This window comes from Leptosomus discolor, chromosome 12, assembly GCF_034619465.1.
Source record: "Leptosomus discolor isolate bLepDis1 chromosome 12, bLepDis1.hap2, whole genome shotgun sequence".
In the NCBI taxonomy this organism is placed as follows: Eukaryota; Metazoa; Chordata; class Aves; order Leptosomiformes; family Leptosomidae; genus Leptosomus; species Leptosomus discolor.
The window spans coordinates 14,848,999-14,871,043 of NC_141402.1; the positions used below are offsets into that span (position 1 = coordinate 14,848,999).

A 22,045-nucleotide genomic window follows, 5' to 3' on the forward strand; every position below is an offset into this window, starting at 1 on the left:
GCTGTTTGGGGGCGGGGCCGCCGAGGCCGCGGGTGGGGGGCGCCGTGCCCCGCCCCGCCCCGCCCCGCCCCTTGCCCGTACGTCTGCCCGGGACGGCGCCTTCCCCGCCGGCCGGGGGCTGCGCCGTGGCCCTCCGGCAGGGCTCGGCTCGACTCTCGCCGCCGGGGAGTTCGGTGCCCGCCGGCGGCGGGTGCGCGCGGGAGGGGAGGCCGGCTTGGCCCCGCCCCATCCCGGGGAGTCGCTGCCGTCCCTGTGAACCCTGTATCCCGGTTCCCGTCCGGCGGCAGCTTTGGCGCTCTCCTAGCCGCCGCTTCGGGAGCGGTGCTGCGGGCGTTGCCTCTCGCCGGTGGGCGGGAGCCGTTCGTTCCCTGGCGCCGGCGCCGCTCCTCCGCGGGGTGCGGCCGGGCCAGCAGCGGCCCCTGCCCGCCTGCGCCTGACGGCGTCGGGGAGCTCTTCGGGGCTTCGGCGGCGCCTCGCTTCGCTCCGAGCGGCTGAGGGAGCCGGGCGGGTCGGTGGCGCTTTCCCGCGGCCGGCGGCGGGCGGCGCCCGCTCGGAGGTAGGCCCGGCGCCGGGGCGGCTGCTGGTTTCCGAGAGCAGAGTTCCGAGGGAGGCTAAAACCTCAGGCTGGCTCTGTCCGATGGAGGTTACCCGCGGCCTTCTGTGCGGCAGGCTGTGTCAAACGGGAAGTAGGGTGGCTTTCTGGGCCAAAGACTCGAATCCGGAACAAAACAGTCCTCTCTTAGTCATCAAAGTTGGTCTAGTCTTTGTCTCTGGGCAGAGCCGTTCTCAAATCCCATGACTTACGAATTTTAAGACTTTCAGAATGTTGAAAACCTAATTTTGAGTCTCTCTGGCTAAGTGTGTGTCTTTGCCTAGTGCCTGGTGAGAGTAAGTGTTCGCTTTTCTCGTAAGGAAATGTAAGGTTCGTGTGATGGCATGTCTGGGAGAGAGTTACTTAGTTTATGGGATTGTACACTAAACATCGTTTAGAAATTCAGAGGCTTCAGTATGAAGTGTAACACGTTTGGGGTTTTGTTTTAAGCAACATACGGGTCTAAACTTCAAAAATTGCTTAACAAGAGATTCTTTTAAAGTATGTGCTGTTCAGCGACAACAAATGAGGTTGCAGCTTCGATGACTATTTAGTTCTGGGTTTTCACTGTGTTATCTCTCTTGTGTGCTGGAAAGGCAGTACTGTGGAAAGGGTAGTTTGTACGTGGCCGTGTGTAGTGGTATTAAAAATACACAGATGCAGGTCATTCTAAAGCTGGTACCAGTTAAGAATAATACTCCTTGAATTTAGTTTTGGGGGAGAAGATGGTGGAGGTATAAAATGCCAGTGCTGTTTTCCTTGAAAATTAGTGTCAAATCAAGGGTGCGTGTTGTGGGAGGAAGTGCATTTTACTGTAAACCAAGGCATTTTCCATGGTAGGTGGAACTTGTTTCACAGGTGGGTGTAAATATATCTTATAGCTACAATTTAAATATTTCTAAGGTTGGTATCTGATATCTGAAATTAAGGTACCAAAAAGGTCTCTCAAATGAAGCAGGGGTCTGATTTCGCAGTCCTTGGGCTTTTTTGGCGAACTGAAACCTGGTGCTGTTTGAACGGGAAGACGTTTGGTGTTTCCCTAAGCACAGGAAGCAGATGTAATACTAAGAAGTGAACTCATCAAGTACTTATTTTATTTTTGGCAGGTGCAGCTAAAAGCTGAAGCTGTAATGCCCTCAGGAGTGAATAGCACCAGTCGTGTACATCAATGGCCTCTGTGCCAATAATTCCAGACTCTTACAACCATGTCTTGGCAGAGTTTGAGTGTTTGGATCCGTTGCTTTCTGCACTCAGGCTGGATTCTAGTCGTCTGAAGGTGACTTAGTGGTGGTTGGGTTTGGGGGTGCTTTTTTGTTGTGGTTTTTTTTTTCTTTGTTTGCTTTTTGATTCCAATAGTGACCTTATTTGATTTATTATATGATTAAACCACAGGATTCATCTTGAGTTTTTTGGGTGCGTGCACGCTACCTTATGGGGGGAACACTTTGGAAAGAAGAAGTAGTGAAGACAAAGGATCTTATTCCTCCGCGTGTGTGTTTTCTTAATGCAACTGTGGGATAAATAATAGAGCCTTGCACAGTTGCTGTCTTACACTGGTTACTCCAATTCCAGAGAGTGCTGTTCTGCTATCTCTGGTGACTCTGCTGCCAGTGTTTCAGGAGTGGTACACACAGCTGGCAAACAATGAAGCCTTTAAAAAAAATAGCATAATAATGCAAGAAAAAGATGCTGTTCTTAGTAATTCCTAGCAGCCGTGTTGTGCATTATGATTTTTATTCCTTCAGTGCACATGTATAGACGTGTCGAAGAGATGGCTAGCTCTAGGCAGTTCAGGAGGAGGACTGAACCTTATACAGAAAGATGGTTGGAAGCAAAGACTCTTTCTCACTCATAAGGTAAGACTGAAGAATTCTGCCAAAAAAATTCCAGGGAAAATGGGACTGGGAAAGAGATACTGTCTCAGGGTAATTTTTATTAAGAGTCAACAGGCATTTTCAGCTTGCTGTATTGTACAATAAGTTTTGGAGTGCTCTGTTCAAAAAAGGTTGGGGTCCTGGTGTGTGTCCCCAGGGTGTGTGGTGTAATGGATTTCATGAGATGTGAAAGAAATTACTTGAGAGGCTTAGATCTTTGCTTTTCAAATTCTTGCTTTTAACAGCAGCAACAAAGTCACCTGAATATTTAAGAATTGGGAGAAAACTTTGAATATGAAACAGAGCAACTCATGTGTAGATAACTATCAATGTTTCAATGTCCAAACTACAAATTACCTGGATAAACAAAGAAAAGATAGGCTGGCTTGCTTTTGCTGAAAGAGCTCGTGGAGCAGGGATTACTGCTTCTACAGCCAGATGCAGTTTCGGGGGAGCCACTGCTGCTCCCACTGTAACGTATATGCAGCCATTTTTTAAGGTTGCATAATTCTGGCAAAACGACTTCCATAGGTGTGAGAACAGGAGACAGATTTCTGTGTTTTCCAAATCAGAGAATGAACTGCAGTTATTTCTCTTGATATGTTGTTGTCAGCCGCATCTTTTTTTAGAGTAAGCTCAGTGTTTGCAGACAAAATCCAAACTAAAGAAAACCCAAAACCACATCACAGTAAAGTGGTAGCAGCTGTTGACATCAGTCTGGTTTATGTCTTAAGGATAAAAGTTGTGTAGTGGTAAAGGCAGTACAAGAACAACTCTTACCTGCCCTCACTCCCATACTTGCTTTCAGGAAGGTGCCATTTCCCAGGTTGCCTGTTGTTTGCATGATGACGACTATGTTGCTGTTGCCACCAGGTGAGTGGTGTACTCACAAACCTGAATGCTGCATAAGTATCTTTAATATTTTAAGTAGCTTCCAACTTTCAGACTTGAACAGCTGCTGAGAACTTGGAGGGGGGCAAGGAATTAACTGGTAGAGGCCCCTACAGAATAATTTCCTGCACAGACAGTTTGTTTAGCTTCTTTTCTGGAATAATTGTTCCAAAATAAGTAGTATTTTTATGACAGAGCATCTATGGGAGAGCTAATGCCTGTGAAGTTCTGATGATAAATGTCTCTCTGAGACCTTTTAGCATCAAGAGAAGTATCTTCCTTAACTTGGCAGAGTGAGATTGGCAGTTAATACCACTTACATGGTTTAAAATCCATTTAAATGCTTGTTTTTATGCATCCTCATTGGAAATGCCAGTAAATGTGAGAGTAGCCTTCCAAACAAAGCTGCTAATGCGAGGAAGGACTCTTACTCTTCTTCAGAATGTGACACTTGTTGAAAGCGTGCAACCTCAAACACACCCAGCTCTGAGATGTGCTCCTTTGCTTAGATTTTCTGTTTCTTTGGAGTAATGCATCTCTGTCACTGATAAAACGTTAGAAAACTTATTCTGAGATTGTATTTTCTTTTTTAATTGTCATAGCCAAGGTCTTGTAGTAGTCTGGGAGCTGAATCAGGAACGTCGTGGGAAGCCAGAACGGATTTATGTTTCCTCTGAGCACAAGGGCAGAAAAGTCACAGCACTCTGTTGGGATACAGCTGCCCTTCGTGTTTTTGTAGGAGATCATGTGGGAAAAGTATCAGCCGTCAAGATTAACACATCGAAACAAGGGAAGGTAAGTGTTGCATGCTTTGTTTGACATGAAGAGGTTCACAGGGGATGATGTGTGGAATCTTTTTGTATATTTTAGAGTAGAACAGAGGAAGACTTGCCAGCTGAAAGTTCTGGTAGCTTCGACTGTTGGGATGAAGAAGCAGTGTCTTGAGACAACAATAGAAATCCTAGCCCATGAACTTCTCCCACATGCTCTTTTGTCTATTTTAGTAATGCAATGTAAAAGTGCTTTCAAATGTACAGCATAAAAAAACTGGCTGGGCTGCTTCCTCTTGGAGTTTACAAGTATCCAAGTCCAGGGTGTTGGTGTTTCTGAGCCTGTTGCCTTCCTTAAGACTACAGCTACAGGCTCAGCTGTGTGTTTTAGTCCTCAGCTCAGCTGTCAGTCTGAGGAGGGGTAATCCCAGACTCTGATTTTGCTCGGCTCTATCTGGATGTTCCCATTCTTAAAAGTGTGGATTAGTAAAAAAAAAAAAAAGGTAGGTGGATGTTGAGCTTATATTCATTGCGTTTTGTGTAGGGGACACACGTTAATGATACTAGCCTGATTTCGAGCCCTTGATTGTTCTTTTAGTTTTACCATTACTAGGGCCTTCCTTCTCTGTTTAATCTGTAAGGAGCAGCACGAGCTGTTACTCCACATGCTTTCTAGCGCTCGTGAAAGATTTTGATGGAAAATTGACTTAAATAGCAAGACTATTGCATTTAAAGAAAGGGTAAAAAATTCAACTGGAGAAAGAGAGGGGAAAAAGAGAAGGGCAAGGCTCACAGAACGTTTCTGCTCATGCCTGTTAAAGGAGTTGGACTGTGGAATCTCATGTAATGCACTTTGTCACATTCCTAACAAAGTAAATAGATTTAAGCTGTCAAAAATGGTGACTGCTAGAAAATTTGAGTGCAGTTCCCAGTAGTGTCTTATGAATAAGAAGTCTGTCTGTGACCTTGTTCTGCCACCCATGCAAACTGAAACACTTGTATAATAAATAGTATTTGGGTAATAGAGAAAATGAGTTTATGTAAACCATCTAAACACAATGGAAGTTGGGGGTTTTTTGTATCAAGTAATCTCTCAGGTCTGTCTCCATAAAAGTGTTCACTGGCTGAAAGTACCTGTGGGGAGAATGGACAAAAGCACAAAGCTTACAAAAGCAAGAATAAAACCTCCTCTTAATAAAGGGGCTCTTTATAAAGAAATGTCAGGATGCTATAGGGATGTGATTTTTTTTTTTTTTTTCTTTCTTAAACCTTCAGCAATGGTTTTGGGAAAAGGAGGATTTAGACTTGTATGGTTCTAAGCATTGAAGCCTTGTTTTGTAAAGGAGAGAGAAGAAAGGAACTGCTCTGTCTTACACTGTGTATTTATAGCATACGTGGGTCTTCTCTGAATTTTGCAATTTTAGCTTAATGAAATAGTCTTTTAACTGAGAACCAGTATGTTTTCTTTTTTTTTCTTTCTAACTGTAGGCTGCTGCTACTTTTGTGATGTTTCCTGTTCAGATTATAACCACCGTAGATTCTCGGGTTGTTCAGCTTGATTATTTGGATGGAAGACTGCTCATATCTTCACTTACACGCACTTATTTGTGTGATACAGAGAGGTAAGTTATATTTCACTTGTAAAATATTGGACTTGAGTCACACAGTTTCTGAAGTGATCTCTGGAGATCGTCTAGTCCAATTTTCCTGCTCAAAGCAGAGTTGGGTCAAGTAGACTGTGTGGGACCGTGTCCAGTTAGGTTTTGAGCATCTCCAAGGATGGAGACTCCACAGGCTCTCTGGGCAACCTTTGCCAGTGGTTCACCTCCCTCACAAGAACAGAGCTTTTTCTTAGGTTGAAATGGAATTTCCTGTATTTCCATTTGTGCCCATTGCCTCTTACCCTTTCAGTGGGCACCACTGAGGATAGTCTGGCTCTCTCTGCTCCCCCTTCAGGTATTTATACATGTGGGGTCCGATGAGTTCCGCCCCCCCAAGCCTTCTCTGTTCCAGGCTGACCAGCCCAGCTCTCAGCCTCCTCTTATAAGACAGGTGCTACTGTCCTTCCCTGGTCTTTGTGGCCCATTGCTGGACTTGCTGTAGTGTGTCGCTGTCTGTCCTGTCCTGGTGAGCCCAGACCTTGTCCCAGCACTCCAGGTATGTCTCGCCAGTGCTGAGGAGAGGGGAAGGATCATCTCCTTTGACCTGCTGGCAACACTTCCTAATGCAGCCCCGGAGGCTGTTGGCCGCCCTTGCCAAAAGAGTGCATCTCTGGCTCGTGGTCACCTGCTTGTTCTCTACAAAGGTGTTTTCTGGCCAGTTGGCCAGTACTGGTGCCTGGAGTTATTCCTTTCCCAGTGCAGGTCTTTGTATTTATCGATGTCTGTTTATCTAGCCCATGCTTCCTCAGTTTGTGAAGATGTTAACAGAGGCAGTGTCAAAAGCCTTACTGAAGTCAAGATAAACAAACCCATACACTGCTTTTTTTCCCTTCATAAATCTGTGCTGACTCTTCATAATCACCCATCTTAACTTTCATGTAATTGGAAACGGTTTCTGGGATCATTTGCACCATCACCTTCCCATCACCACGTTGACCGACTGGTTCTGCTGGGAGAAAAAGCCCAAACATTCATGATCTGAGCATTCATTTAAAGTAATGAATATTTCTGCACCTGTCTTTTATAAACTTTATGCAGGCTTTATAACACTCGTTACAGGTTTTTTTTTAAGCACTAAATCCCATTCAGCAACTAGGATTTAATATTTTTATTCTTCCAGAAAAACATAAGATTAATTAGAGCCTCTATTAATGCTAGCTTAACAAGTACTTTTTTTTCACTAGAGAGAAGTTCTGGAAAATTGGTAATAAAGAGAGAGATGGAGAGTTTGGAGCATGTTTCTTCCCTGTTGGAAAGAACAGTGGGAATCAGCAGCCATTAATATATTGTGCTCGACCTGGCTCAAGGATGTGGGAGGTGAACTTCGATGGGGAAGTGCAAAGCACACATCAGTTCAAGCAGCTGCTCTCATCACCACCTCTCCCTGTTGTTACTCTCAGGTAGAAACATGACTATTCTTGGTGACAGACTTGTTTAGGGCTTCTAGACTAGATAAAAAGAACTGCATTATTGCTGAGAACATTAAATGAAACTCCTAGTGCAGTCAAACGTTAATCCTAGTTGTCATCTTGATACGTTCTCTAATAACAGAAGCCAGTAGTTGAGTTATCAAAAATGCTAAAGCCTTCATTCTGCAGGTATGTTTGTGTGACTACCCCAATGAATGCTGCTGTCATGTGACTGTGTTTAAGCCAGCCTTGTATTTTCAGGGTTAAGAATATTATATTAGGAAAATTATATTATTGTAGTTATGCTTGTAACGGGTAATAATTTTACTTTACAGGCTGGATCCTCATTATACCAGTTCCAACTGCTCTACACAATCTTTATCTTTCCCCAAGCTACTGTATTTGACGTGAGTATTTGTCAGCATAGCTTCCTGTTGATAAAGTAGACTTTAAAAAGTTGTATATTCTCCTAATTTATGTTACCAACTTTGTCTTTTTGCATAAGAGTTTTCCAAGTATCATGCTAAACAACTGTCTTGCTTCTCGCTTGCTGTACGTAAGCCAATGCTGCCCCTGCATATTTTACAGCCACTATTACAATAAACTGTTGTGCTGTTCATGTCTGCTTTGCTTGCAGTGAGCACTGTGTGATGACCTGGACAGAAAGAGGCATTTACATTTTTCTTCCCCAAACTGTTCAAGTCTTACTCTGGAGTGAAGTGAAAGGTAAACTTTAAAAATCTTTGCTTTGTAGTCCTTGCCTAACGTGGAGCCTTTCCAAACTCAGTTTCTGCAGCTGAATCGCAGAACATGGGTCAGAAAACATTTTCCTTGTCATCTGTCAAGTATATCTTAGAATATTAACCTCTTCCAGCCAACCCCTCCCTCCAAACTTCTGAAATCATGCTTGAGAAACAAAACGTGGTGTAGAGCGAATCTTAAAGTATGGTGATCAAATAGTGAGAGGTAATAACCTGCAGTATTTGTGAGGTAAAACCTGCAGTATCCTTTCCTCATTTCTGTTTATTCAGGTTTATTGTCAGGTGTCCTGTGAAGGACAATTTGGGTGCTGAAAGCTTGAAACTTGTTGGTTGTTTTTTTCTAACACTTCCCTAAATTAGAGGCAGGGAATGTACTTATTGGGTAGATGAGTGAACCCTGCTAAACAGTTCTGTGTGCATGGTTATAGGCAGTCATAGAACAGTCGGTCATTGTCAATTACTCTTCCCCTTCTCTCTCCTCCTTTTGGTGTTAGGTTTCCGATGCCTTTGTCATGGAGTGTTTGCATATGGCATAACTATTTCATTTGAGAACTGCTGAAAGGTCAAAGTGTTTTTGTGCTAGCAAACATTTTCCTTCTGTTCCAAAGCTTCCTCATCTTTTTAGTCATTAGTTTTTCATTCTTCTTGAGAGGAAAAGGGAATTTTTTGGTTACTTTAGTGTGTTTTCAAAATTCTTTCTAGAAATGCACTCTGGAAAGCTTTGATATTTTAACTGTGCTTTATAGTTGTTAGCTTAGCACTCTTCAGCGTGTGGTTTTCCCGTGCCATTTGTGCTACAGCGTGTTAGGCTTTTGCATGCATTTGCAGTCAGAAGGGAAATATGTTTTCACTTTCTTTCAGGAGCAGAAAGGAATGTTGACTAACTATTTCAGTCCTTTAGATATTTCTGTGCATCTGGTTTTGCAGATATTCAGGATATTGCAGTTTACAGAAATGAGTTGTTCTGTCTGCATACAAATGGAAAAGTTGTCCACCTCTCCCTTCTGCTGGTAGACCGCTGCATAGAGCGTCTGATAAGAAGAGGGTTCTGGACCCTTGCTGCCAGGGTCTGTTGTCTCTTCCAAAATTCAATTATTTCTTGCAGAGTAAGTAAATACCTCTTTGTATATGTGCAATGGAACTTCACTCTGTTCCCTGTCCCTCTCTTCCATTAAGTTCCATAGGTTTCTGAGATTTGTATTCTTGGAGTTTCAAAAAAGTCTTCTAAATACACCTTTAGGCTGAAAATTAGCCTGTGTATGCGGTATCTTTTGCTTTTCACATGTGCATTAGAAATAAGAATGCTTCTGTTTCACTGTGTACTTTTAGGCAAGAAAAAACTTGCCTCTAGACAAGCTGGAGCACTTGAAATCTCAGCTGGATGCCTCAACCCAACAAGATCTCATTACACAACTGGAAGAACTAATTTCAAAGTTGGAACCTCTAGATTCTGCATGCAGCAGTAGAAGGAGCAGTATTTCATCTCATGTATGTGTATGGGTAGTGCCAAAAGTGTTACCTGCAGATTTTATCTTTATGGCTTAAAATCAACTCATTGCTCACTTTGAAGATGAAGCTTTCATTTTACCATGTCTGCTGGTAATAACTGACCACTGCAGCTGGTAATGCTACTTTCTAAAATCAGGTGGGGTAGAGAGGTATGAAATACTACTACTTGCATTCTTAAAGCTCTCAGACCTCTGCCTTTTTTCCATATTATTTTGTGGCTAATGGTTGAGATGTGGACAAACATTGATATGAAGAAGGCTTTCTCCACAGCTGAGTTTGATGTCTTAACGTGCTTCAGTAAAGGTCATCTTGATTGTAACTGTAGTTTTATGTGGTGAAAACTCAATGTCTGAATGCTTGGAACTAGCCTAGCCCTGGTTAAAAAATGTTCTCACTCTGTGAAGCTTAAGCAGAAAGCTCTAAGGAAAAAAAGCCAAAGCATGTTTCTAATATTCTTTGACGCGTACAGCTGCTTGGAACTGTCATGGCTTCCCAGCAGCTTTTCAAGAAAGGGGAAATATCTCACAGTTAATACAGTATCACTTGCTGCTTTCACTCTAGCAATGTTTAAAAAGTAAAGTTTAAAGAACCAAGTAATGTAAACTCCATCTTGATGTGGTAGACAAGTTTTTTTCATTAGCTGATGGGGAAGTAAACTACATAGGCTGACCGTGAGCAAAAGAATGTACATGTGTCCTGGAACTCAGTGGTTTTGCAGGGTCTGTAACTGTGCTAGCTGGGTATGGTTAACCAGCAAAATGAATACGGACTCTTGGCTACAGAGGTACAAAGGGGTGAAGTGACAGTCTTGGATGTGGGACTAAAGCAGAGGTATTATTTTGTCTTTTACCGAGTAAACCAGTTGTTGCCCAGGCTGGTTTTCTAGATGCAATTGCAGCCTATATATCTTCATAAAGTCACTGGACTGCACACTTACTGGCGTCTGTCTACTTTTCCGGTCTGGATATGTCAAAAATATGCTGTTATATAGGGCTTTTCCAGACAGTGAATTATGAAGTGCTGTGAGGTTGTTCGTGTGGGTATGATTTGCTGAGTTCATTGCAGGAAGTTTAACTGGCACGACATCTAACTCTCCTCCCTTGTCCGACAGGAAAGCTTCAGTATCTTAGACTCTGGAATATATCGTGTTATCAGCCGAAGAGGCAGTCAGTCAGATGAAGATTCATGTTCTCTTCACAGTCAAACGTTCTCAGAAGATGAAAGACTTAAAGAATTTCCTGCACAGCAGGAAGATGAGCAAGTAGAACTTGGTAATGTTTCTTAATGAAAATGTTACTCAGATGCAATTTTTATTTATACTACAAGAATTTTATTGGGTTGGCTCTGTGCTCTTATTTGCTGCTATCAAGTTATCCATGATTAAATCCTCTTAATTTGATCAATGGGAACACAGTCACCCCACCTTCCGGTCAAACTCTTTCTTGAAACATTGGGGTGAAATGCTGGCTCCACAGGAATCCAAGCTTAAAAGCAAACAAACCCCAGAGAAACAAAACAAAAGGTCCAGAGGGCTTTTACCAAGCTAGGACTTCACTCAAATGTTTTTTCCCGGCCCTCTATGTGCAATTCAGCATTAATGCTAAGATTCTCTCAGCTGACTATGCCAGTGTTAACTGAGCTTCAATGGGATTTGCTTGCTGCCACTATCCTTCCAGTAATATTTGCTCCAGGACAGAATTTCTTAATCTTGGCTCTGGCTTTTACATTTCTTCAGGGAAAACAGTAGGCTTACGGTAAGTGTTCTTAACTTTCTTGCAGGGTTTCACTTGTCCAGGGGATCATCTCTTACATGTGTATGCTTTAGCACAGGGATGATAGAATTGTTAGTAACTAACGTTTAGACCATCCAGGGAGCTTTTTTTTTATTCCCTAACAAATAAGTGTCACTGGACAAAAGCTAGAGTGAGACAATAATGGGTCTTGTTCTCTACTCTGGTTGGGATTGGGAGGGGATGCAGAAACCTGGGATGAGGAGGAGCTGGCTTGGTTCTGGGTATGGTAGACAGGCTTTCCATTAGAAGTGCTGCTATTTAGCTTTTGCAAAGAGTAGATGCCAGTTGAGGATGGAGAGAATTTGGATGCTTTGTTCGGGAAAAATACAGTGGGCAGGGAGAGTATAGAAATTAGTATTTACTCCCCTGCTTGTCAGTAGTGTTGTCCTGCTGACTGAGTTACATGCTGTTTGTAGCACTTAGGTTTACGTGTGCCTCTTCACCTACATCACCATACGAACAAGTAGTGAGGAAACTTGGAAGAAGGTGTAGCATTTCTGATACAAGAACTCTAAAATGAAGGGGTGTAGTTTTTAAATGTCAGAGGACAGAAAAGTTCTATCTGTTCAACAAGAGAGAACAAGTTCGCTGATTATTTCAAAGTACAGAGCTTCTAGATGCTTCCTGAAGCACGTGTACTTAACTTGGCATTTAAGAGAAATGGACTTAGTGTTTCCCTGCTCACATTTACGTAAGATGTCATAAGTTTTTAGGTTTCTAATCTGTGTAATGAACAAAACCAGCCTTATTTACAAGCAATCATAAAATCGGTTGTGACCTTTAGGCGCTACCTAGAGAGACTGTGGATTCTGAGGGTAGATTTTCTTTAATAGCTTAGCATCTTTTCCTCTCAACAGTGCAGATAGTGCTGACTGCTGCAAAATGCAGTGTCATCCTTACTTAAAAGGATCCTTTTTTCTTATTTACAGCACTTAAAGATACAGTGTGTGTTTGTACCAGGAAATGATTAATCAAAAAACATTGTAGATACTGTTAGGGATATGAGTGAAAAGGAAATAGTCAGTGAATCTGTATTTCCTGTGATTCTTATCAAAAGCCAGAGAGCTATGGGCTCAATTATATTTTTAAGTCTGTTCAAATGAAAGGGTGATGTATACCTTAACCATGGCTCGTGTGTCTCTGTATGTTCATATGTGATTTAGGTTTTAGGAAATCATGCAATGCGAATTGATGTGTGGCACAATACTTAATTTTCCTAGATGTTTAAATAGCTGTCAATGGATTAAATCAAGATTTTGTTCCCTAAATGGACTGTAAATCTACTTTTAGAAGATCACTTCCATATAGTTGTTGATCATAATTTGCCTTGTTACAGAGCCAAAAGGCTATTAACAAAGCAGACCTACTAGGTTCAAAGTCAGTAATAAAACGGCCCTTGAAACCCAGTAGTACTTTACTGGTTTCCCACGTTCTTGAATATTATGTAGGAAAACACCACATGCAGGTTATCCATTAAGGAATTAGTGACTTGCAGTTTGTTTCACTGTTCCATTGTTGCCAGGCCACTGTTTCATGACTCTTTATTTCAATTCCATTTGTTAGACAACGTATCTCATGCATCTGTGACGGTTGAGGCTGACCGGAATGAGACATTTCTCCCATTCAGTATTCCTTTGTCATTTCGTTCCCCATCTCCTCTCGTCTCTCTCCAAGCTGTCAAAGAAAGGTAAAACTTGCAGCAGGTTCACTCATCCATTACATCTTTCCCTTTTCTGTCGTCTGAATTTGTAACATTGTCTGGTTTAGTTCACACTCTGTTCTGCAAAAACTTAACATCTGAACTGAAACCCTGGAGATGCAGTCAAGTTTGCTAGACAATTGGAAGCTTCTATCTTGACTCTAAGGAAGATATGAAGAGCTGCTGTTAACTTCAGTGGAGCCAAGATTTCAGCCTCAGTTTTTGAATGGCTAAGAATGTTTAAATGCCTAGGAATGTCTAACATTACCCTGTAAACTGTGGTTGTGGTTTGCATTCAAAGCGAACTTACTGAACATTGCTTGGGGATTTTGCTTTTCTGGTACTTAGATGAATGAGTGAAGGCTTACTGTGTTGCCTGGGGACAAACATTAAAATATTCAAAGCATGCTAGATATTACTAAAACACACTGGCAAAATGTATCACGTGGTCTGCCATCCCCCCCACCTTCAGGGAAACTAATCAATTCCCCAAGTGCTTATGGAATAATGGTAGCTTATTGCTGGTACAAGTAAATATGGTAGTGTCCGTTTTATGCAGAAATCAAATTACTGTTTTAAAGCTCACTTTAAAAAAGGGGGGGGGAGGGGGCACATAATTATAAAGGAGATAGTGTTAAGTACGTAACTTAAGAATTTGAAAAAAACAATGTTAGCTCCTTAGCTAAAATGTTGCTGGCCCGTTAATGGTCTGAAAAATTGCATGGCTCTCCCTTGATCACTTGGGTGTATGAATTATGTCCTGTAACAAAGAATTGTAGCCAATACCAATAGTGTGACAATCTCAGAATAACCTCAGGAGTACATGCAATATTTTGAATTCTTTTCTAAACCGTAAGCAGTTTTCAGGACTTTCCTAGTAATAAGTGTTGCTACTAATAATGAGAACTAAATTTTCAAGTATTCACTATATTCAATTTATAATTAAATAAAATATTATCGTATTTACAGTTAACTTTTAAAAGTTCCCACTTAATCCTTCTATACATTAAAGTCCATTTGTTTTGCTGCATTTGAATCCTTTCTCTCTTCTGCAGCAACCTTCAGCTTTTGATATGTTCACTGGGCTTTCTCTTGAATAAGACCTCTGAAGGGATAGGGACTGATGACATGAAAAGGACATTTTAGTGAGCTTTGTAATCTGAAGAATTCATTTGGAGTATTGTAAAACTGTTTCTTGCCACCAAGAGAAACATAATTTCCGAAGGATGCGTTCTGTTTATAAGCTTTAAAATACAATGTAGCCAATCTGCATTTATTTGCAAATACATGTCAAAATCTAAGCACTAATGTTAGTGTGTGATCCTGTTTCTCAAGCAAAAAACCCAAGTCTTAAATACTTCAGTTTTTTATTCTGTGCTGGAAGTATGGACTGTGACTGAAGTATGAATTTTGAGCAGTTTCTTAGTGAGGCTTTGTTCTTGTCGTTGCTACTTTCGTCTGTTTCTCAAGAGTTCTTCAGATTAGAAAGTTTTCTGAAATTATGGTTCGAATGGGAATAAAGTGCTTGATTTGTTTGGTTTTGAACTTCCAATTTTAAATGTTTGAACTTCTGACTCCTAGCGTTTCCAGCTTTGTACGCAAAACCACTGAAAAGATTGGCACACTTCATATAAGTCCCGATACCAGAGGGAGGCCAGAAGCAAAGGATGACGAGCAGCTGCAGGAGTTGGCCATTAATCTGGTGGCATCTCCCCAGGAAGAGAAGGAGTGAGTGCAGAGTCACGTTTTCTTAGCGATTGCATTTGCTGGGTGTTCTGAGGATAGCAACCTGAAGGAAAACTACTGTTTCAAGTACAACGAGGAGCTCAGCGTTAGGTTTTTACAGCTGCCTTTGTTCGTGTGGTGGGTTTCACTGGTTCTCCCTGAGTCCTTTCCTGGAAGCTGATCAGGCAGTGAACGCTTCGGGGGGGGTGGAGCATGCAGTCTCCCCGTGCCGTAATGACCGAGGAGCAAGACCATAGTGCATTCAGCGGTTCTCACGTTGTGCATCCGTGATGCCTGTTACAGTTTTGGACAAGTCGAACAGTTCATTTCCTGTCATGTCCTTTCTGAGTGGGGAGTGAACACTGTTATCTCCCTAAAAACATCCTTCTTTTTTGTTTTTGGGTGGTGTGGGTTGTGTGTGTTGGTTTGTTGTGGGGTTTTTTTAATAATGGTAGCTATAAAACATTAAACTTCTTTTATGGTTGTCCATTAATACTGAGCTGAGTTACTTCATATTCCGATCATTTCCTAAATTACCATTTTGTTCTAAGTTTCATATAGTGGCGTGATACTGATTATTTTTTTTAATTCAGTATCTGCAGAAATCTACTATAGTTGGAGTAGAAGCCATTATAAAAGGCCACAGAAATAGTATTATCCGTTGCTCTTTGTGCCCAAGTCATCCATAATTTCTGTTGAGCTGTTCCTTCTTTAGAAATGAAAGCTTTGTATTTTTTTTTAATAAAGGGATTAATGTTGTTGCTTCACATAAGACTGAAATTAATGTGTTTTTCTAGGTTAGAACCACAGAGCTGCCAGCTTCCAGAGGAGGACCATCTGAGAGATCTCAAGGCTGCAACAGCAGAAGCTATGTAAGCAGAGAAACTTTTTAGTGTATACATAGGTAGGGCTCTGGTAGAAAAATGATTGATTTTTAATTTTTTTTAATTCATTACATACATGTAAGAGTAATGCTCTAAACATCTATTAACATGATCTGAAAGGATCTAATTTGGTTAATGATTTATTTCCCCTATTTAAAACGAAGAAAAGCCCACTAAAAGCTTGTTTAGGTATTCTAGCATTATCCTTTTGTCCTAGCTACAAGCATAGTTTGAGGGGGGAGGAGGGGGGGGGTGAAACCCCACCAGAACCAAAACTACCTAACAAACAAAAATCCATTCTGAAAGAAGACATGGGGAACTCAGAATGTACTAATACCAAATGTAGACAGCATAAGTAGCCTAAATTCTGTTTGATGCACTCAAAACCACAAAAGCCAACAACTCACGGTAAGTCAAGTTTAGGAGTATACTTGGAGTTGCACAAAGCATGTAATACTTCACTTGTGGCATCTTCTAACTGTTGAGCAACTTAGCAAACTTCTTCTTTATGCTGCAGAGCCAAACTCCAGGATCCCCTGGTTTTGTTAGAACCAGTGCGTATGAGAAGGGTTTTACAGGAATGGCTTGTCTATCTGGAAGAAAAGTTTGGCAGCAAAGAGCGTTCTGCTCCCTCTGTTAAGAAAAGCAAGACTCTGTGTGCTGAAGACCCGAGGGCAGTCCTGGAGGAAGACCTACGACTGGATCCAACTGACGGAAACCCAGTACACAAAGAGCAGAGGAGTATCTTGGAAGGCTGCACTGAACAGGAAAACACTGGTGCAACCTGCATAAGCAAAACCGTGTGTGAAAATAGTACTGACTTGAAGGGACCTTTGGACTGCGGCTTTCAAGTGTCTTCTCCATGTGTCATAGCACCAGATGTTCAGAAAGATCTCGTTGAGTTGACAACATTGTGTTTTGAGCTGTGTGTATTTTCCTGTGGAAATAGTGATGCTGAGGAAAGCTGTGATGGAAGTCGGCCACTAGCAGCTTCGTGGACCTTGGCTTGTAGGTTTATGCGAAGCTACTTCTTTCTTTTGGATTTAAAAAGACTAAAGCAGTGTATTATAACACTATATGCAACCAGTCCTAATGTATGGGAGACATACATCGCAGGACTGAAAGGTAACTAGTGAAGGTTTTACTCCTCGTAAACTGGAAGTAAGACTGTTTGGGAGACAAAAGGAAAAGCTTGAAGGCACTCCCATTTGTGTCTGCAAATTTTCCTTCTGCAGATCTCATGTGGGAGAGGGAGGATGGCTGGTGTGTGGGAGTTTTCGTACTGTTTTTGGATGGGTGCGTTGTTTGTTTTTCCCCCAAAGGCTAACTTGCCAAGAACTACTGGCTGCTTGAGAGACTGTTTCTCCCCTCCCCCAACTTTGCAATTCTGAACATTTTAGTTCATATGGAGCTTGTTGGTTGGATAGTGTTGGGATTACAGACCAGATCTGTTTAAAAACAAATCTATATGCTTCAAGGAGAAAAAGCATCTTAATTAGAATCGTACATCTGTAGAAACGAGGCAAAAACTAGGGGAGAGGCTTCAGTATTTGCACTGGGAATGGAAATTTTGACATAGAGGGAAATGTGGTTAATGTGAAACAAAACTGAATGAGGTAGATGGTTTTGTGCAAACAAGTGGCTTGTGATCACTTCAGACTTCCTTCTTCCACAGAAATACTTTCTGATCTTTTTGATGCCTCTCTAGCCTTATTATACCAAAGCTTTCTGATTTCATTGGAAAACAGAACTTCATCTGTTCTCTGCATTCAGCTTCTGCTTTATGCATTTCTTGTAAGGGTGAATTAAAGTCTTAGCATTGATTTGGCACCAACAGAGAGCAGTCAAACAGAACCTTGCTGTGAGGGTTGGTATCTGGTAATTCGGTTTTGGGGAATCTGTTCACTATTTGGATTCTGAGAGCCTTAGAAGTGAAAGTAATGTATGCATTCCCAGTTTGTCCTCAGTTGAACTGCATTTGTGCCTGCAGATTAATACCCACATTTCACCAGGATCGAGATTAGTGTTGAATTCTGCATTCTGTGAAGTCTGGGTCCAAGCCGAAGTTTTTATTTATTATAGAAGCCCGTTGTAATAGATGAAAACTGATGCAGGTCTGCATTATATTCATCAAGCCGTATGTCCTGCAGTGGGCTGTCTCTTTTTCACATGAGAGAAAAATTACCTCCTCAGAAGTCAAGAATATTATTCCATGCCTTAATTGTGTCATTTTGTAGCTGTAATTTGCTCTAAGTGATTAGTGATGTTGATTTCTATGAACTGAACGAGTAGGATCTGTTCACTTGTTACTGCTGTTAACGTGTCTGTGTCTTGTAACTTGTGTGCTGATTTATTTCAGAACTAACTCGTCACAGTCCTCTGGCTTTAGCAATGGAAAATGAAGATATGTTGAAAATACTGAAACAGCTGCATGACCTGGGGCCTTGGGATGATAGCCCGCTGTTACTGGTACATGCTCAAAGGTTTGTAGCCAAGTCTTTTTTTTTTTTTTTTAATTCTTCTTCAGTGTTAACTTGCTGGCAGGAATTGGTTCACTTAACATCTCCTGAAGCTTTCTGGGAATCTTTTAAAGAGATCACCTTTCAGTACTACCTTGAACTTGTGAGAGATCTTGGAAAATTATAGTTTTGCTGTTTGGTACTGAAAATAGTTTTTTATCCTCTCTTTCCAGGCTGTATGAAAAATTTGGGGAAACAGCTCTTCGGCCCTTGATCAAGTTCCACCCTTCTATTTTGCCTTCTGATGTCAAACAGCTTTGCAGGAATGATCCAGCTCACTTCTTAGTGTATTTAGATAGTCTGGTGAAGTCAAAGCCAGAGGATAAAAGGTAAAGGGAATATAGAATCTTTTTCATCTGGCTGCTCTCTTCATCATGCAGCTGTATGGGTTTGGGTTTGGTTTTTGCTTTTGGGGGCTTTTGTTGCTGTTTCTGTATCTATCTGCTTGGTGTTCTTTAGCCTTAGATTCTACTTCATTCTGCCAGTTTTAGTTGGTCTCAAACTGGTGTGGTTTTGTTCTTTTGTTAGGTTAGATGCTAGTTTTAAAAGGGTTTTTCTAAATAATACATTCAATGGAACTGACTATTTTTGTTCCTGCCTGCAGTGCAGTATACCAAGGTTAGACAGCATTTAAAAACAAAAGAAAACAAAAACCTGGGGGAACCCAGCCTGCAAACTTCATGGTTTTCTGTGGTCCCCTCACTTGCTAGAAACAGCAATCACTCTAAGCTCTCCTGTATTTCATGTTACATCTTTTTTTTTCTTCAGTCCGCACACAATCTCTACTTCTCCATATCTTCTATTTAAAACTGGTAGGTTTTTTCCGTGTGTTTTTTGTTTTCTAGGTCAAGTCTCCTTAGATCTGTTCTGCAGCCCGAATCTGTACGACTGGATTGGTTGCGCTTGGCAGTTTCTCGTGATGCACCACAAAGAGCAAATACTGTGGATGCAGAAGGAAATCCCAGGTAAGGTAGGGTTCACCCAAGGTCCTGAGCGCAGCCAAAAGCTTTACTGGGTCTGCAGGCTTTTGGCTTAGATTTTACATGACAGTTTGTATGTCACTGAATCCTCGGAGCATTGTGCGTGCTGCAGAGTGCAGCGGAAGCAAAGGATTAAATAACTTTATCAATAATGCTTTTCAGAGTGACTGCTCTACTGAGAGTACACATTTTCCTTCTCTTGTCATATACCTGCCTTTTTTGTAGAAAGCACAGAATGTTCTGAAGAAAATCATGCTTTAAAACTGAATTTCTCATCTTCTAGGCCACGATCCCATCTGTTTACTTGGGGCTACAGCCACCTTATTCTGCTTTTGATTAAACTCCCAGCAGATTTTGTTACAAAAGAGAAGATGGCCGACATCTGTAAATCACATGGGTAAGAAGAAAACTTGGTAATTGTTGATACTTGGTTAGTTGATATTCTGACCCCAAAAAGATAGACATGAAAATGACCCGTCTGCTCCTTTCTTGGACAGGTTTTATTAAAAAACCTTTCCTGTTTTGAGGATGAATATTGAGTGTCTAATTTAATGTACCAAGTACCCCTTTTGGTTAAGGGGTATTCCCCTTGTCCCCACGCTGCAGTGGGGGGAGTTCAGGCATTTCTGGCATTCAAGAAATTCAGTTGCTTCTGTCTTCACTGATATTTAAATGAGCATTTAATTATTGTTGACTTTAGTTTAGACTGAGTATTTGATTCCTGGAAATCTTTACTCTCTTGTTCAAGGTTTTGGCCTGGATATCTTTTTCTCTGTCTGGAGCTGGATAGAAGAATAGAAGCCTTTACCAATATTGCTCATTTGGATGATTTGAGCCTATTGAATGGAGAAGATGGTTAGTGACTCTTAAGCTGTGTAAACCTACTTCTGTAATGTAGGAACCGTCCTTATTATATACTGATTTGTCCAAAGTTAAGTTGAACGTTTATTTTTTGAAGTGCTTTGGTAGTACTAAGTGTGCATAGTGCAGCGTATTTGGAACACGTAAATGCATGTTAGTCTTGTATCTTCACACTGTGCTTTGTGAAATCAGTTGTGCTCAAAAATCTTTAAAAGTTCAAGAATGTGGAGTTGTGTGTCGGTTGGGAGTTAAACTTGGTGTTGTAGGTAGCATAGCTAGCCTCCCTGCACGGCACAAAACTCCCCCCAAATACGTGCGTGTGCACACACACACACAAAAGTTACGATGAGCTAAACGTTGTATCACATGGCAGAACTTAGAAGAAAATTCCCAGTAATCCTAAAATGGACAAAATAATGCTTTGTCTCTTGACGTAACTCAAAGCCTTAAATACTGAGCTATTGTGAAGTGATTTGTGTGTAGTTCACCACTGAATCTTTACACTAAAGCAATCAGGGTAGTACACTTCTGTGCACAACTTCCTTGTCGATAACGCTTGGTTTTCATAAATCTTCACAGAGAAAAACAGAATAGCTAGCTTCCCTTTTGAGTACAGATATATTTAAAATAGGCTTGGAATAATCATTTTTTCACAAAAAACGTAACAAACTCATTTTACATCTAGGTTCCATTCCAGAGACCATAGAAGAATGGAAGTTTCTGCTGCATCTTGCACAAAATCACAGTACAGCTTTCCACCACCACGGCCCACAGAATGGGAATGCTGTCAGCAATGGTAGCCCGAGCTGCCCGGACTGCATCACTGTGGAAAATGTAGCGCTGTTACTGGCAAAGGCCGTTGGCCCAAATCGTGCCTTGCCTCTCTTGCAGGAGTGTGGCTTGACACTAGAATTGTCCGAGAGATTTACTGGTATCTGTGACATACTGAGAATTGCTGAGAAAAGGCAAAGGTAAGATGACCCATCAGCAGATCATCAACACTATGCGTTTTGGATCTTCTTGGTGCTCTAAACTTTCTTTTCATTTAACAAAAAGATAAAGTATTTAATGTTTTTACCTCGGATTTTAAACTCAGCTGAAAGCTTTTCTATTATTTTAAGTGCTATGTATTGTTCAATATAGGCATTTTAAAATGGAAAATGAGGAAACAGGAAATCATACATTAAGGTTGTATGTGAAGGAGATTCTCTGAAGGAGATATGTCTTGCTGAGTCCTGCATAGACTCTGATCTTGCCTATCCCTTCCAGAGAAGGCATGCATGGTGATGTCATGATGTTACTCCTGAAATACGATCACGTTTCTGACAAACTTTTTCTTTAAAAATCAAACCAAAACAGTGTTGTTCTTTCTGTTCTTTGACTTTTTTTTTTCTCCCTTTGCTTTAATTGCAGAGCGCTGATTCAGTCCATGTTGGAAAGGTGTGACCGGTTTTTGTGGTCTCAGCAAGCATAGAAAACAACTTGGAAATCTTGGGGAACATTTTTTACTGTAATGACTGTATATTAAAGTGCCTCTTAAACTCAACAGGCTCTTAATGAAATGAACTTCTGTCTAAAAGTTCAATTATATTGCTCTGGCAGGTATCTGACCAGGAACTGTTGACGGTTCTTCCCTATTCCTTTGGAGATGAGTTTTGAATTGTAGAACTTAAAACAATCCAGTGTTTTGCTTGAAATTAAGCTCACAGATTTCTGAGATGAAAAAGCCTGAATTTATTTTCTGAGTCTATATGACTTAGGGGCTCATATCCTTAACACTTAAGTATTAAATTATGGCATATAAAATTTTTTGTTTGATTGCAAACAATCCTTGGAAATATCTAGGCCTATACTTGTTTAGTTGTCCTGTAAAGACATTGACTTTTTCAAGTTACTGTAGACGTACTTGTTCGGATACCCTTTTTTTAACCCTCTTAAATTATATGGACTGGTCTTGCCCATTTGAAATGCATTGAGCTAAGTCTTAAAATGGGGGGGGGGAAATATTTTTTCAGGAGTGGATTAATGGCTCAGAATGCTGATTAATGGAAGAACTTGTTAAATGAACTTACTGTTAAACTATAAGCATGATATCTCTAAACTGCCCGTATCTGTTT

General features: G+C 41.1%; 1 protein-coding gene across 2 annotated transcripts; it reads left to right on the plus strand.

The window, feature by feature from the left end:
- The first annotated feature begins 533 nt into the window (after window positions 1-533).
- HPS5 (HPS5 biogenesis of lysosomal organelles complex 2 subunit 2) lies at window positions 534-21,474 on the plus strand. 2 transcript variants are annotated; one of them, XM_086471976.1, is made up of 23 exons: window positions 534-556; window positions 1,699-1,868; window positions 2,338-2,448; window positions 3,275-3,339; window positions 3,960-4,152; window positions 5,616-5,749; window positions 6,973-7,188; window positions 7,533-7,604; window positions 7,835-7,923; window positions 8,886-9,064; window positions 9,288-9,446; window positions 10,579-10,738; window positions 12,824-12,947; window positions 14,541-14,687; window positions 15,482-15,556; window positions 16,086-16,693; window positions 17,928-18,051; window positions 18,261-18,416; window positions 18,933-19,052; window positions 19,351-19,464; window positions 19,816-19,922; window positions 20,614-20,899; window positions 21,342-21,474. In XM_086471976.1, exons 2-23 carry the CDS (start codon window positions 1,761-1,763, stop codon window positions 21,400-21,402), a joined length of 3,408 nt encoding a protein of 1,135 aa, XP_086328102.1. In that variant the 5' UTR covers window positions 534-556; window positions 1,699-1,760; the 3' UTR covers window positions 21,403-21,474. The 2 variants fall into 2 exon arrangements, with proteins under 2 accessions (XP_086328102.1, XP_086328103.1); XM_086471977.1 differs by lacking the exons at window positions 534-556; window positions 1,699-1,868; window positions 2,338-2,448; window positions 3,275-3,339; window positions 5,616-5,749 and having other exon boundaries at window positions 4,067-4,152.
- The last annotated feature ends 571 nt before the right edge of the window (window positions 21,475-22,045 follow it).